Source organism: Manis pentadactyla, chromosome 8, assembly GCF_030020395.1.
Source record: "Manis pentadactyla isolate mManPen7 chromosome 8, mManPen7.hap1, whole genome shotgun sequence".
Classification (NCBI taxonomy): Eukaryota; Metazoa; Chordata; class Mammalia; order Pholidota; family Manidae; genus Manis; species Manis pentadactyla.
Window position 1 is genome coordinate 110690762 of NC_080026.1, and position 13890 is coordinate 110704651.

At 42.9% G+C, this 13890-nt stretch overlaps 1 protein-coding gene across 1 annotated transcript in view; it reads left to right on the forward strand.

The window, feature by feature from the left end:
- The window catches only part of ABCC2 (ATP binding cassette subfamily C member 2), a 65675-nt gene that overhangs the window by 34340 nt on the left and 17445 nt on the right, over positions 1-13890 (forward strand). The window contains exons 17-23 of the mRNA XM_036899075.2: positions 751-927; positions 1924-2091; positions 5906-6086; positions 11095-11218; positions 11501-11636; positions 12312-12531; positions 12681-12835. Coding sequence (XP_036754970.2) covers positions 751-927; positions 1924-2091; positions 5906-6086; positions 11095-11218; positions 11501-11636; positions 12312-12531; positions 12681-12835 — 1161 coding nt within the window. The remainder of the gene's footprint in view (positions 1-750; positions 928-1923; positions 2092-5905; positions 6087-11094; positions 11219-11500; positions 11637-12311; positions 12532-12680; positions 12836-13890) is intronic.

Below are 13890 nucleotides of genomic sequence, written 5' to 3' on the forward strand. Positions count from 1 at the left end.
CAAAAAGGGCATGTCTATAGATTTTTAGTCTTTTCCTTAAATGCTCATTTATTGCCAAGCCTTACTTTTTAATTATGAGAAACCTTGCCCCAACTGTGTTACACTGACATGCTTAGAAGAATTTTAAGAACGAACACTTCTTCCATGTTATACTGACATTATTCCCTAATTTGCCAATCATTAATGAGCTAATTTGCATTAAATAAACATGCAGGGTAGCAGAGCAGACTGTACAAATTCAACTCTGTTTCTTAATTCCTTTTTCAAGGTGTTTTCTTGCTAACTCAAAACGGAGTTCATCCTCAAACACAGGCATTTGTCAGTCTCCATCTCTCTTTGAAACTGATCTGCCCCATGCATCAGCCTGGTGACCTAATTCTAAACTCTTGGTTCTTGCCTACTAAGATGCCATCTATACCATTTCCCCTGTCAGTGTTAGCCCTTTGTTGGTCCTAGTAAACACCCTGGGGTCTGACTAAAACCCGGTTTTAGAATCAATATTAAGGATCATGACTATAAAATGAGAGCCAAAAAAAGGGGGTACTTAACTGGTGAATAGTATATTAAATCTTTCTCCCTGGTTGGTGCAATAACTACAAGCACATTTATAAATATCAGATGCTCACTCAGCCTGACATACATTTCTTCAAATCTAAGTCCATTTGGTCTTCCTCACTTCTGCCACTCACTCCTCCAACTCTGCATTTCTGGAGATACAGCTTTTCATGTGGTCTGATCCTTCCCACCCAGGGCACCATAGCCTACGTCCCACAGCAGTCCTGGATCCAGAATGGCACCATAAAGGAAAACATCCTCTTTGGATCAGAATTGGATGAAAAGAGATACCAGCAAATTCTGGAGGCCTGTGCACTCCTCCAAGACTTGGAAGTGCTGCCTGGAGGAGACCAGGCTGAGATTGGAGAGAAGGTACTGGAGACAACAGCGGACCTTGAAGGGTGAAAAATAGTGAAGAGAAGAAAGTGAAGATGATGAGGAAGTACATGGGAGTGAAATAGTTGGCCAGTTTAGGTAGTCATGTTTGGAATAAACACTGGAAAACATGAATTTACACAATATTTTGTATTAATTCAGAAACTTAAAATTTTGTACCTGGGAGCAAATATAGGAATTATGTAATCTAAAGGAAAGACAATGAGAGTAAGACCTGAGAGGTTAACTAACCAGTGATTGGCCCAAGGTTGACCTCCCAGGTGAAGGGCCAGACACAGATTCAGAGCCTCAGTGTCTTGACTCTACTTTTGTATACTGATGATGGCCAGAGGAGGGTTCTAATAATTTGTTTCAAACACTTACAAAATTAATATCAATGTTTTCTCAGGTTATTAAATACCTTTCTTAAAAATAGGTTTTTAATGACACATTTTGTTCATTATGTGCATATTGCCTAATTTGTTTAGAAATTCCAATTACTACATATTTAGGATGTCTTCATCTTCCCTCCCATTACTAAAAATGAATAGAGCAGTTTTTTAGGCACAAAGATCTTGAAATCTTAGAAGACCTAGTGAAGGTATAGCTCTAGAGTGATTTTGTTCATTAATTCAACATACATTTATTGAGTACCTACTATGTGCCAGATACCATTTTAAGTGCTGGAGTTATATCCATGAACAAAATAGAGAAAACCTGCCCTGGTAGAGCTCTACATTCTTATGGGGCAGAAAGGAACAAAAATAATAAGTAAGTAAATTATATGATAGAAGATGTTAAGTTGGGCATACTTTTAAGCATTGGATCTAAAATAATTTAAGTGAATCAAAATTATGTGTACAATTGGACTTGTAAGATTGTTAAGTCCTTGATACCCTATTGAGGCAAATCTCCTCCTTACCCCTTCTTAATGGCTTCTGTGAAGGTGGGACTATGGAGTAGTACTTAATAGAAAAATTTCTTCTTCTTCAGGGTATAAATCTCAGTGGGGGTCAGAAGCAGCGGATCAGCCTGGCCAGAGCTACCTATCAAAATTCAGACATCTATATTCTGGACGACCCCCTGTCAGCTGTGGATGCTCATGTGGGAAAACATATTTTCAATAAAATCTTGGGTCCCAATGGCCTATTGAAAGGCAAGGTGAGAAATAATTTAAAGTGCTGAAGAGGTGAGGGGGTGAGGGAGATCGATATGTCTTAGGATTGCTGCTGTGCTGAAGCCGACTTCCTTACTTACCTGTCCCCTGGGCTGCTGAGGAGATGCAGTGTCAGACCGGTCTCCCAGGAGACCACTCTGTGAAGGCTCCTTTCTTGAGGTCATGGCTTATGCTGGAACTGGCTAATTCGAGCCTTACTCTGTGGCTCCAAAGGTGAGCCTCTTAGGATGATTGATCAGGATAAAAAGTACTTTGAGACCTATGGTGTAATATAACTATATTTGGTCTTTGTTCCCAGTTCCTGGAACAGGGCTCCTAACCCTTGGAATTTCGCAAGTGAAGCTAAGGAGTGTCTTTTTTCAGTTGTGATAGCCCCTCTAGATCACACCTGAGTCTATGCTAACGTGACTTAGGGTGGGGCCCCTGGACAGCCTTAGGACAGGGCTATTTGCCAGAAAGATGGAAGGATTGGGTCAGGGAGGGTTGTCTCTCCGTTCCACCCACCAACTTCTAAGGGATGAACAGAGGGGATGGAGATTGTTATAAAAATTCTTAAACACAGTAGGTTCAGATTGCTTCTGGGTTGATGAACACATTAAGGTGCTGAGAGGTTGGCGTACCAGGTGAGAGCGTGGGAGCTCCACATGTGCACCCCATCTCCATGCCCTGTGCTTCTCTTCCATTTGACTGTTCCTGGCTAGTATCCTTTATAATAAACCTATAATAAACATAAGTAAAGTGTTTTCCTGGGATCTATGAGCCATTCTAGCAAATTATTGAATCTGAGGAGGGGGCTGTGGGAATTATTGGGTTATAGCTAGTTGGTCAGGAGTATAGGCAGCCCAAGACTTAAAACTAGTTTCCCAAGTCAGGGCAGTCTTGTAGGAATAGGCCCTTAAGCAGTGAGGTTTATGTTAATTCCAAGTAGTCAGTGTCCGAACTGAGTTGAACTGTTGGACACCCAGCTGGTGTCAGAGAATTAGTTGGTGTCAGAAAACATCCTCAGAAGACCCCATAACTTATCTGGCTTGTGGGACACAGATCTTCCTGCAGGTGTTAGGCTATGCTCTAAGAAGGCACTTTTCTAGAACCCTGGCAGGATATAGGAACATTATGCCTAGAAAGGATGACTACCTGAACACAGAAATACAGCTAACATGTTTGAATATTTATTATGTTCTGAGCCTATGCTAATTGCTTTTGTTAGTGGGTTTGAGTTTATTTTCCTCAGTTCTTGTCCCTGCCACAACAAAGAATTGAAGGGCAGAGACACAGCAGTGAAGCAGAGCAAAAGTTTTATTTGAATGCAGTCCAAGAGAGGAGCAAGCCATAGTCAAGGTAGATAAAGGCAGGTTTATTTGACTACACTCCAAGGGAGGAGTGAGCTACAGTCAAGATAGACAAAGGCAGGTGTACTTGAAGAAAGCAGAGAGAAAGGAAAAGCAGAGAGAGAAAAGCGAAGCTCACTGAACTGCTGCTCAGCATAAGGGCATAATCCCTTGCCAACTCCTAAAGCCAGTGTCACCTGGTGTCCAGTGTTTATTTGGATCTGCATGGCATGGGAATTAAGTCCCTACCACCCCAGGATTTGGGAGAGCCACAGAGCACTGGATGGAGTGCGATTATGTTCTAAGAACTTCCCAAAAGCAAAGAAAAGAGATTTTCAGGCAGGCTACTCAGGAGCATGATAATACAACTGTCTGGGTCACCCAAGCGACAGGAACTTGCAAGCCCAAATCAGAGCTCTCAGCAGCCCCTCCCTACTTACCTGAAGTATGACAGAGAGAGTGACACACTTGAAGAAAGGTGAGTGTGGACAATCTCAGAGAGGAGGTGTGCTTAAGCGTATGGGGGCTAGGGTTTTATAGGGCTTTTTTGGGTAAGGGTCAGCAAAGGCATGATGTATACAGGTGATTCATAATTCCTTAGAAGTTTTGTCTTAAAAATAGGGTTATTTAGGTGACCATGTTGGCTTGGGACTTCAGCATTCTTTGTTCACATAGGTTTATTGATACTTCCCAGGTCTGTCTCTTACCTTGGTTACAAAGTTACTTGATTAGGGGCAAGAAGAAGAGGAAAAAACAGAATTTAGGTTAAGTTAAAGAATAATCTGGTCCTCTTAGCAAGCTAAAGTAAATTTTGCAATGGCATGATCTAATTGATACAATGAAGGCATGGGCTGTTCTCAATACTTTTCTTTATCTGGGGAATATCCGGACATTCCAAGTTGCTCCTGGCCTTTGGAGCTTTAACTAATTAACTCATTAACTCTGTGAGTCCTTTCTGGCTCTCTGGTTTTATCTGGTTAACTCTTTGAGTCCCTTTTAGTGGGCTTTACTGGCCTTTTCTCCCTCCACCTGCTATTATCTATTTTCTGCCTAACATTTTGATTGCATTGTCTCATTTGATTTTCACAATGCCCTGTGAAATAGTACAGATAAAGGGGCTACAGCAAGTCACTAGAGCTGGTTATAGGTAGAGACTAGGCTTTCCTTACCATGGGCAAGTCAGCACATTTGTCCTGACACAGTGGGCTGAAAGGGGGAGTTTTGAATATCACAAGTGTTTGAATATGCTCCCCACCCCCTGCAAGTGTAGAATGGGGGCTGTCAGTTTACAATACCTCCCTCAGCACTAGGCAGTTAATGTTCCATCTATATTTGGCTTTTCCCTTTCAGATTTCTTGAATGCTGCCCAGTCAGAGGATGGCAGGGTGGGCTGGGCTACCGTCCCACTGAGGTTCTCTGCCTCTCTCTCTTGGATCAGGGAGTCAACAACAGCTCACCCTCTCTCCTGTTCCTGGTCCTGGGTTTTGTCCTTAAGGCTTCTTGGCTCCATTTATAAACTGAATACTCATCCTGTGCCTGGTTTGTTGCAAAGATGTATAGATGAAAAGGTCTGGTCCCTGCTTTCAAGCAACAATCTAATGGGAAAACATATAGAAAAGCAAACAATAATATTATAATACAATAATTATTTTAATGCAGTCTATATGAACTACAGTGGAGACATTGAAGGAATACCCAAGTCTTGCCTGGGGGCTCAGGAAAGGCTTCCAGAAGAGTTGGCTTTGAGCTGAGACTTGAAAATGAGCCTCTCCTGGGTCTTCCAGATAAAAGGGGCCTATCGGCTGTGGGGCTGTGAAGTAGACAGCAGAGACAATGGGCTTGGGTTATCTCTCCAGAGGCCCATCTCAACCCCATGGCCCCTATCTGAACCTCACTACTGATCCCTGAGTATGTGTCTTTCTCTGAGTGGCTCTGTGTCAATGTAGTTCATAAATAGGCAGGAATACAGGATGCCAAGTCTCTCACACGGGGGAGGGCCAGGGCCAAAGACAAAGTTCTTGCCTCACAGTGTTTCTAACATGCTGAAAGAATCCAGGCTATTCTTGTTAGTGCCATTGCTGAGCTGGTTAGTGAAAGGGGCAGTTAGTTAGCTAGTTATTTAGCTAGTTTTGTACGCACTTTGATCTCAAATGATATTCCTAAGCCCAACTCTTGGCTACCCAGGAAGCTGGAGAAGAATGTGTACAGGGCAAACCTCATTGTCACTACAGGAAAATAACTGAATATGCCCACAATGACACAAGTCTAATCCTACGTATAGGGTCAGGTTTTAGGATGAGGCCCTGGAAAGGAAAGAGAAAGTAAAAGAGGTCATGTGCTCAGGGCCACATTTTGAAACGAAGTCCCACAGTGAATTGAAACATTTGTTTTTCCTTTTATAGATCAAGCCAGGGACCCAAAGTGGTAGACATGAGCAAGTAGTCAGCACAGCTTATTGTTGTTTTTACAGACCCGCCTTTTGGTTACACACAGCATTCACTTTCTTCCCCAAGTGGATGAGATTGTGCTTCTGGGCGATGGCACCATCTTGGAGAAAGGGTCCTACAGCGCTCTGCTGGCCAAGAAAGGATTGTTTGCTAAGAATCTAAACACATTCATAAAACAGACGGGTCCTGAAGGAGAGGCCACAGGTATGTGAGGAGGTGTGGAGCAGGACAGAACTTGTGTATGGGAAGGGGTGGGAGTGGTAAACTGCTGTTTACCTCTGGAACAATTCCGTATCCACTGAACTAGATCTGGAAGGGACTCATATGGAGACCCAAAGTCCATTCTCTCCCCATTCTGTGTCACTGTAAAGAGACACACACATAGAAACGTTCTGCCTGAGCCAAACTGGGGGCTCCCCTTGCTCATCTGGTCTCTGACATGCAATTAAAGGCTCTCTTTAGAAGGGTGTGGCTGGAGGATTGGGGTAATTAGCCCCTGTGGAAGGAACAGTGATGGCATGAGGAGCCCCCTTTTAGGGATGCCCTGCTTCTATTGACTCAAGTCCCACATCCTACCCCTCCTACCCCAAATCCATTAAACACACTTCCTGGACAACTTCACAGGCTGATACAAATTGTGCACTGTTAAATTCTTGGGATCTTAACTGATATACCCAAACCACTGGGTGTTTTGAACCAGATAAAAATCGTGGCAGTTGCATAGTCTCACAGTATACTACAGGAATAGCCCCAAATGCCACCCTCACTGGGGTCACCAATTAGCTCTGGTCAGCAATACAGGCTATTCCCTGAGATCTTTCCCAAGAATGTGCCATTGTTCTGGGTATCTGCTTCAAGTAACAGTCACCAGCAGGATGTCAGGACCGAGAACTCATGATCTGGAGGGTGCAGGGACATCCCTGAAGTCAGTCAGAAGAGCGAGTAGTTACAGAGCCTGCAAGTGGGAACACAGTTCAGGCTTCCAGGTCAGGGCATATGACGGTTTTAAACTGCCCTGGGTGCACCAGAGACAGAAAGAAAGGCCTAAATGAGGAAGTCCGTAAGCGTTGGAGGGACACGGCAGGAACAAAGAACAGGATGGTCTGGGCGACTGGGATTGGGAGCCAGCCCTGAAGTGGGGCAAGGGCACCAGAAACAAGCAGAAAGGAAGGAGTCGAAGCTTCCCATCAGCCTTCTTAGGCTCCAGGAATTGGCCTGGAGGACACAAAAAGCACCTGCCTGGGGAGTTAAGGTCCAAAAACAAAGGACAATGCCCCGTGCTGGTCCCTGAGTTACTGCTCAGTCAACCTCATCACCACAACCTGGACAGGTTTCTCATGCAAAATTCTAAACATTTTTTCTGACATGCCTGGATCTGAGTTTCTGGATTTTGTTATAAACCCGCATGGATAGACATCCCCTTTGAAGAATTCTATCTTTCATGTACAAAGGGCAGCTTACAAAACAGCTCATTAAACCCTTGTTTTGGTAAACTTTGATAAAACACTTCTGAGCAGTGCCTGGCATGCTGTTGTGTTGGTTCTGGGACTTGAGGTACAGCCCACAAGATGGCAGCAGAAAGGGGCAGGGCAGGAGGGCCTGGGGACCTGTATGAATATTGGCTCTATGTATTAGCTTCCTAATAAGCTGCCATAGCAAAACACCACAAACTAGGTGGCTTAAACAACAGAAACTTATTATCTCACCGTTCCAGGGGCTAGAAGTTCAAAATCAAGGTGTTGGCAGGATTGGTTCTTTTGAAGGTGGTAGGAAAGATCTATTTCAGACCTCTTCTCTTTTACCGGTTTGTCAGCAATCTTTGACATTCCTGGTTTGTAGACACATCACATGAACTCTGCCCTCTTCACATGATGGTCTCCCTTGTGTGCATTTCTGTGTCCAAATTTCCCCTTTTTATAAGAACTTAAGATATATTGGGTTAAGAGCACATCCTACTCCAGTCTGACCTCATCTTAACTAATCGCATCGACAGTGACTTGATTTCCCAATAAGGGCACATTCTGAGGAAGTGTGGATTAGGACTTCAACATATGAATATTGGGGGGACACAGTTCAATCTGTAACATCTGTCCTCTGGCACCCCAAAATTCATATTCTTCCCATGTGCAAAATATTTACCTCATCCCAACCTCTGAAAAGGCTTAATCATTCCAGTATCAACTGTAAATCCAAAATCTCACCTAATTGTCAATTTGAAGCCCCAGACTTCATCATCTAACTCATATAAATCAGATGTGGTGAGACTTGGACTCATGGGGCAAAATTCCTCTCCATCTGTGAACCTGTAAAATCAGACAAGTTACCTGCATCAAAACACAATGAGTCAGGCATAGGATAGATATTCCCAGTCCAAAGGGAGAAACCAGAAGGAAAAGGGGAGTCATGAGCCCCGAGCCAGCCCCAAAGCTAGCAGGGCAAATTCCATCGATTTTAAGGTTTGATAATAATCCTCTTTGGCTTGGTGCTGTGTTCTCTGGGCTTTCTAGGGTGGTGGGCAGTAGCCCTGGGCAATAGTCCCACCCTCTGAAACTAAGGACCAGCCAATCTCTGCACCGCCTTCCAAGTCATTTTCCTCTTTTCTTTACGGATAATGCACGTTCAAGACTGGGCAGTTGTGCTGACTCACTCACAGTCTGTAGAATCCCAGAAGTCTGACAGTGTTCCTTCATTTTGTCTTATCTCTATTCCCTACAGTATAAGGTGGCAGCATTTCTGCTAAAATGATTGACTGGATCAAGTGCCATGCCTAATCTCTTTAGCAAATCTGCTGTTGGGCCTTTCTAGTGAATTTTTCACTTTAGTTATTGTACTTTACTACCCTAGAATTTCTATTTTATACTTTCTGAATGATTTCTCTCTCTTTATTGATGCTTTCTATTTGGTGAGACCTTGTTCTCATATGAGAACAAGATCTTATTCCTTCAGATCTTTAGACATGGTTTCCTTTCGTTCTCCCAGGGTATTTATGATGGTTGATTTAAAGTCTGTCTAGTAAACCCAAGGCCTGTGCTTCCTCAGCCAGTTTCTGTTGACTGCTTTTTTCCCATGTATGCTCCCATTCTTTCCTGCTTGTTTGTACGTATCACAGTTTTTTATTGAAAACTGCTCATTTTAAATAATAGAACAACTCTGGAAATAAGATGTCTCTCCCATCCCTCTTCTGCTGGGGTCTGTGGTTGTTGTTCCTTCTGTTTAGTTTCCTGAATAATTCTGTTAAGTCTGTATTCTTTGTCATATGTGACCACTGAAGTCTTTGCCCTGTTGGCTTGGTTAGTGGGCAGTTAATGGTTGGACAGAGATTTCCTTAAGTGCCTGGAAGCAGTGAGTCACTCAGCCTCTCCTCAGAGGCTGTGTGTGTGTGTGTGTGTGTGTGTGTGTGTGTGTGTGTGTGTGTGTGTGTGTTGGTGGGGAGGGAAGGAGCATGTCTTCAATACTCCAGGAGGCAGTTTACAGTTCTGCCTTAGCTTTTGTTTCCTGCTTGCACAGAGCCTGAAGGTTAGCCAGAGGTAAGAGAATAAGGCCTTCTCAAGCCTTTCTTGGGTGTGTGCACAACCCTACATGTGCATATGACATTCTAGGTTTCCAGGAACATACTTACCATATCCAACTCCCTATGGATATCTTACTGTCCAAGTTTTCCTTTTCAATCTTAGGTCAGCTTCTTATTTGCCCCAACTGTCATCACATCTAAGGCAGCTGTGATGCTAAACAATTGCTGGTCATCTGTTCAGCTGGCAGCCCTCATAACCTCCATATTTCCATTTGATCATCCTCTTTTTCTGTGTGGGCTTTTCCTGAGTTAGAGGACAGCACGGACAGTTCCAGCTTTTCCTTTGTTCCTTTGCGTAGGGAGGAGGGGTAGGGTAGTGTGTTTTCCCCATGGCCATCTGCTCTGGAATGCTGATGGTCTGAGCAAGCTCTAAGTCACATCCAAAAAAGACAAGTTCTGTGAATGGGGTTTTCCTGGAAACTGCCAGATAGGTCAAATAATGACAATTCTCCAGGCACTAAGCTTTTCAGGAGGTTCAAAACAATTCTGTTCCCTCCAGCAGCTGCTAGGCTGCTAGTTTCATGGTTACCATGGTTGTGAGGCTGTTCTAGGGTACAGCAGATCTGAGGAGAGGGAGATGGAATGGGGCAAATTAAACTATCACAAAGCTTACTGTTCTTTCTGAAATGGAATCATTTTTCTTAAATAAATGCTCCACGGATTGTTGCAGGCCTTTGATTAATTTCAGAGTTATGAAAAAGTTGATTTTAACAATTTTTTGCTAGTATTCTCATTGCTTTTATGGAGGTACCAATTTCCAGAGGCCCTTCCTCTACGATTCCCACTGATGCCCAGGCTTTTTTTTTTTTTTACATTTTATTTTGTTACTTTCACAATATGTTTTTTAAGTGCTTTAAATTCATAGAAGTTTTCAAATTATTTGCATTCCCAGAAGAGCATTTTTAATTTACACTCACCTCTTTAATCAATTATGTTGAATTGTGACTCCTGTTTATCTACTAGAGCCCTTAAAAGTTATTTTCTGATTTCACTCATATGTGGAGTATAAGAACAAAGGAAAACTGAAGGAACAAAACAGCAGCAGAATCACAGAACCCAAGAATGGACTAACAGTTACCAAAGGGAAAGGGACTGGGGAGGATGGGTGGGTAGGGAGGGATAAGGGTAGGGAAAAAGAAAGAGGGCATTACGATTAGCATGTATAGTGTAGGGGGGGCACGGGGAGGGCTGTGCAACACAGAGAAGACAAGTAGTGATTTTACAGCATCTTACTACGCAGATGGACAGTGACTGTGAAGGGGTATGTGGGGGGGACTTGGTGAAGGGGGGAACTTAGTAAACATAATGTTCTTTCTGTAATTGTAGATTAATGATATCAAAATAAATAAATTAAATTTTTTAAAAGTTATTTTCTGCTCCAAAAGAACTTAGGAGCTTCTGGGAATAATTTTCTCTTTTAGGCCATTTTCTTTTCCAGTGGAAATATTAATTCATCTCTCTTTTAACCTGATATTTCTCAATAAGAAGATGTACTAATAAGCAGTAATTCTGGAGTAAAAGATATGTACATCTGGGATCTCTTGCTGAGGCCAGCAAGATCAGAAATTATTCTCTCTCCATGTTCATAGGGCTGTGAGAGCTCTATGCAGTCTTCTCCCTAACCTTTGACATGTTTCCTAGTCAATGAGGACAGTGAAGAAGAAAATGACTACGGGCTAATGCCCAGTATGGAGGAAATCCCTGAGGATGCGGCCTCCTTGACCATGAAGAGAGAGAACAGCCTCCATCAAACACTTAGACACAGGTTGGTTATCTGTTCAGCTGGCAGCCCACATAACTTCCATATTTCCATTTGGTCATTCTCCTTTTCTGTGTGGTCTTTTCCTGAGTTAGTGGGCACCATAGACAGTCCCATCTCTTCCTTTTGTTTCTTTGTGTGGCGGAGAGGATTGGGGTGGTGTGTTTCCCCCATGGCCAACTGCTCAGAAATGCACTTTGATGCAAGCAGAGCAACTGTGACATCTGCATGCAAGACCTTTAGGATGCATCTACATCTCAGGAAAACTTTTCCCCCTCAATCTTTCAGTTCTAGGTCCAGCAGAAGGCATCCAAAGTCCCTGAAACTCTCCCTGAAAACTCGGAATGTGAAGACCTTGAAGGAAGATGAAGCACCAGTGAAAGGACAGAGACTGATCGAGAAAGAATTCATACAAACTGGAAAGGTGACTCCACAATAATAAGTACCATTAGAGGTGATATAAGGCTTGGGATCCAAACATTTTAAAGTTTGATGGCTTGAATACATATTTATAGGAGGGATCTGTCTTATGTGCTTTGCAAATCTTTGAGTTCATCATTGAAATGTTAGTAGAGGCCCTGTGCTCTCCATGAAGAATGATGTTGCCTGTGATGATCTTTATACCACATTTCATGAGGGTTTGATTCCATTCTGATATGTAGAGAAAACAAAACAGCTTTGAGATGCAATTCTGGGAGCTAGTGAACACTAATATATCAGTCTCAGAGCATTCAATTCAAATTCAGAAAACGTAAAACCACGGTCTTAAATTTAAGGTCTTATCTGAAATCTAAATTACTAAAACAATTCCAAGGTATACACACTGTAACCCCATCTGTCCCACTCTGTTTTTATATCTTCCCCTCTTAATTTCATCTAGAAGCTCACAAATAATCTGAGGGTTTATTTACCCTACACTGAACTTCAGCATTGATTATTATCCTGGCCCAAAGCAGAAATGATGACCTTAGGCTACCAAATTCGCTACCTTCTAACCACTTTTCCAGGAAACTCCACTTACCCCGTAATTGGTATTTTAGGTATTTCCTCACCAAAAGCCATTAGGAATTCTACTTATATTGAGGTGGGGGCTTTGCAGGTGAAGTTCTCCATCTACCTGAAATATCTACGAGCAGTAGGATGGTATTCGATATTCTTCATCGTCTTTGCCTATATGATCAATTCTGCGGCTTTTATTGGATCCAACATATGGCTCAGTAATTGGACCAATGACTCTAAAGCCTTCAACAGCACCAACTATCCAGCCTCTCAGAGGGACATGAGAGTTGGTGTCTATGGAGCTCTGGGAGTAATTCAAGGTATGTTGGACGGCTCTGACAGCCATCTTACAGAATCTGTGTGGTCTGTGCGCTTTGCCTGGACTCAGAAAAACACTGCCATTGTATCCTTGGCACGGGTCTCCAGGGATCCCTGTGCATGCTGATAACTAACTCGGTTCCATTTCTAGGTGTATTTGTGCTCATAGCAAATCTCTGGAGTGCCCGTGGTTCCACCCATGCATCAAACATCCTTCACAAACAACTACTGAATAATATCATCCGAGCACCCATGCGTTTTTTTGACACAACACCCACAGGCCGGATTGTGAACAGGTTTGCTGGGGTAAGTATCTCAAAGGCTGAGAGATGTTGTGTTTATATGCTGGCAATCTTTCTATTTCGGACAGGGAAATATTCCCGTGTCCCCCTAAGCAACACTGTGCAGTTCCAATTCTTTTGTCCAAGAATGCAAATATTTCTTGAGTACCTTGTGTGAGGTCCCATGTGTCCTGGGCATGCAGGGATGAACAGCTCTGACCCTTTCAGTAGCTTACCATTTTGTGAGGGAGACAGCCAAGGAAATAAAGGATTATGATAGAATGTGGTAAAACCAATAGCAGTGATGTGTACAGTCGTACTCTGGGAGTACAGAAGAGTGACAGAGGAGAAAGGTATTTATGCAGTCTGGGTGACTGGGGGTGGGAAATGTCAGAAAAGGTGAGACTGGTGTTAAATCATGGAAGTTAGCCAGGGAGATGGTGGGTGTAGAGCGGGGGGTGGGGGGTGGCAGTAGAAGGAGAATGAGAAGGATTACTCTGCAGAGGAAAACACAAGTAAAAGCATTATCACTGGCTGTGACAGTGAGTAAAAGGGATAACAGTATAACCATTTGCTTGGTCTCTCACGCCATTCCTGAAACTTCCATCTTTGATGCTTTAAAAATAAGTAAATTAGGTCTGGATTATGGAAGAGAGCCACCTATAATTTTAATGAGGTTTTTAAACATTGTTTCCATCTGCTGCAGATTCTGGAACCATGAGCATTCATTCATTCATTCAGCAACATTTATCGTGCATCTTCTATGAACCAAGGACTGTACTAGGCTTTGGGATGCTCAGTACATATTAAGATAACAGATGGCTCTCTTCCATGGGCCAGACCAAATTCATTGATTCCTAATGCACATGAGAATGAAATTTTAGGAACAGAGACAGAAACAGAAAATTCTGAGTAATATTCAACTATTATCAGCACAGTTTTCAGCCCTCTGTTTATAGAAAAGGGAGCACATTTTTAAAAATGAGCAGCTCTGGATCCTTCCATCTTGGAGCAGATACAGAAAGGCTAGCTCACAACCCACAGCCAGGTTCTGAGGACATTATGACTGCTTAGAAGTGG